The sequence below is a fragment of the Penaeus chinensis genome, chromosome 2, assembly GCF_019202785.1.
Source record: "Penaeus chinensis breed Huanghai No. 1 chromosome 2, ASM1920278v2, whole genome shotgun sequence".
Classification (NCBI taxonomy): Eukaryota; Metazoa; Arthropoda; class Malacostraca; order Decapoda; family Penaeidae; genus Penaeus; species Penaeus chinensis.
In genome coordinates, this window is record NC_061820.1 from 10,509,482 (window position 1) to 10,511,981 (window position 2,500).

General features: G+C 33.6%; 1 protein-coding gene across 1 annotated transcript in view; it reads left to right on the plus strand.

Moving 5' to 3' along the window:
• Positions 1-900, plus strand: part of LOC125037039 — a 3,250-nt gene extending 2,350 nt beyond the window's left edge. Inside the window, exons 4-6 of the mRNA XM_047630010.1 lie at positions 23-147; positions 344-481; positions 653-900. Of these exons, the coding sequence (XP_047485966.1) occupies positions 23-147; positions 344-481; positions 653-733 (344 nt within the window). The 3' untranslated portion in view covers positions 734-900. The remainder of the gene's footprint in view (positions 1-22; positions 148-343; positions 482-652) is intronic.
• Positions 901-2,500: the final 1,600 nt, after the last annotated feature.

Below are 2,500 nucleotides of genomic sequence, written 5' to 3' on the forward strand. Positions count from 1 at the left end.
AGTAAAAATGAAATACCCAAAGGTCCTGGACCTGGTCGACGATCCGGTGGCCGCAAAGAGCGTCTGCTGCGGTTCGTTTCACGTCTTCCTCAAGCAAATCAGACAGCCATAGTCACGTGTGTCCTCGAGAAGGAAGGCTCTCTCACAGTAAGTTTGCCTCGCTCTTTCTGGGTCTAAACGTCACACCAGTGTAAAAGTTTGTTAGCAGGTCCTTGTGAGTAATGCACTTTTCAATTTACCCTATACATACAGACATGACGAATGTAATATTATATTCATTTATGTCATCGAAGGTTCAATCCATACCAGTACTTCATCATATCTTAATCTTATTTGTAAAAAGGATGATGGTTTATTCGATGCAACGAAGTTCACAGAAGAACTGAGCACTAAGTTAGAAGCGGAGCAAACTACGCAAGCAGATGCTATGTTGGCTGCCATTGAGAACGGCGTTTGTGTAGTCAAGGAGATGAAACCAAGCGTAAGGCTTCCATACTCATCCGAAAGATATAATCAACTACCAACTATGATCTGATTTTTTCTTTAAATATTCTTTTAACTGAATGAGATTAGTTTAGTATCGAAGATTTTATTCAAGCATTTTATATCACGAAATTGTTTTCTCTAATGGTTACATTCTATTTATCCGCAGTTAACGATAGTCTTCGATTTCGTAAAGTGCCTCATAGATGAGTGTAAAGAAGCAACCGACCTATCATTTAAAGAAGCATAACTATGAACACGGAAAGAGTAAAACAACGGTTACTGGAAATCCTATGGACGCTTCTTTCATATTGATCCTGTAAATGCTGATTTGATTCAGAATCTTTTGAATCCAAAATCTAATTTCAAATCCACCTTCATTTTCGACACTTCTTCTTAATAAATCTTTAGCGCTCAGTTGAATATTTCTAACCTTATTTTATGAAAGAAATCCTTCATGAATGTAACATACTTTACATACGTCGACAGTATTGCTACGACGATGAAATATATTCAGGAAACCACCTGTTGCTGGCAGATTTCATTGATCATATGACAATTAAGGTAGAAATAGTAGTTACTCAGATCAATATTTCTCTCATGGTGGACATGTATGTTATTTAAATCGCTATCTCCATTTTTCCTATTTTTTATAACCTAGGACTGAGTGACTGGAGTAGGTCTCTTGGTCTCAATTCCATCCCAATCCTGATAGCATTTTTAGATCTTTAGAATGAAATGCCCTTTTTATCTAAGTATATATCTAACTATAACGAAACCTCTGTTTTAATATATCATGAAGTCATTTATTATTAACAATGGTGTTTCGCATGTGTGTGGTCTAAAATTAAACATAAGTGGTAATTAAAAAAAAAAAAAAAAATCAGGTTTTCCCTAAATTTCTCTTTCTACATCCATACAATGAAGGAGGACATGTTTTAGGCAATGTTTATTGGTTTCTTTGTTAGGGCTCGTCCGCCCTTGGTCCAGGACCTGTCATTTAGATTTAAGTTTGCAACCAGATCCACGTACAGATTTCCAATGAAATTACTATTCAACACTTCTGTCTTGACCTTGGGCGCATATCTGATGTCTCTGCTTTCTAATCCAGCATTAATTTCCCGTGATTTCATCGTGTGAAATAGTTTATTAGCCAGATAATAGTGTTAACACTCATAACTATCAATTGGGCACTGGCTGAAAAATATCTTTTGGAACTGTTTTAAAAGTTTAACGTGCGTGTTCCTCAACGCCAAAGCAGGCATTATCGCGTTTATATGAATTTTGAAATAGTGAAGTGAATATAATAACGAGTAGAGTGATACCGTATATGCTAATTACGAAGGATACTGTCGTATTTCAAATAAGATTAGAACCACTATTTTGGTTTCTCGTGAATTTAATGTAGCATTAAAACGGGCAGTGTGTACATGTGTTGGCCTTTATATGATAATTCTTAGAAGAAAAAAATAACTGATGATGATACAAAAGGAATCATTTTGATAATAATTCATTAACATCAATGATTACTGACAACAACTTGGGTTGCCATAAAACATGAAGTGAACACTGAAGGAAAGCCCAGCCCTTTTCTAGTGTCTCCGCTATTCATCTTATCAATGAATATGTGCGCACACACACATAAATGCACATATGTATATATACAAATATATAAATGTATGTATATCAATATATATGTATACATACATACATACATACATACATACATACATACATATATATATATATATATATTCATATATATATATATATATATATATATATATATATATATATATATATATATATATATATATACGCAAACACTCATACATGTTTATATGTGTGTGTGAGGAGATAGACATTTTGGAGAAGGTTGACTTGTGTCTAAAATATAAATATCTATAACTGAATATACTGAATATACTCTAGATATATTTCAGTGTTGATATACTGTTTTGCATCCTCCACCCGTACATTAATACTATTATTATCACAAGAGAAATAACATGGTAAC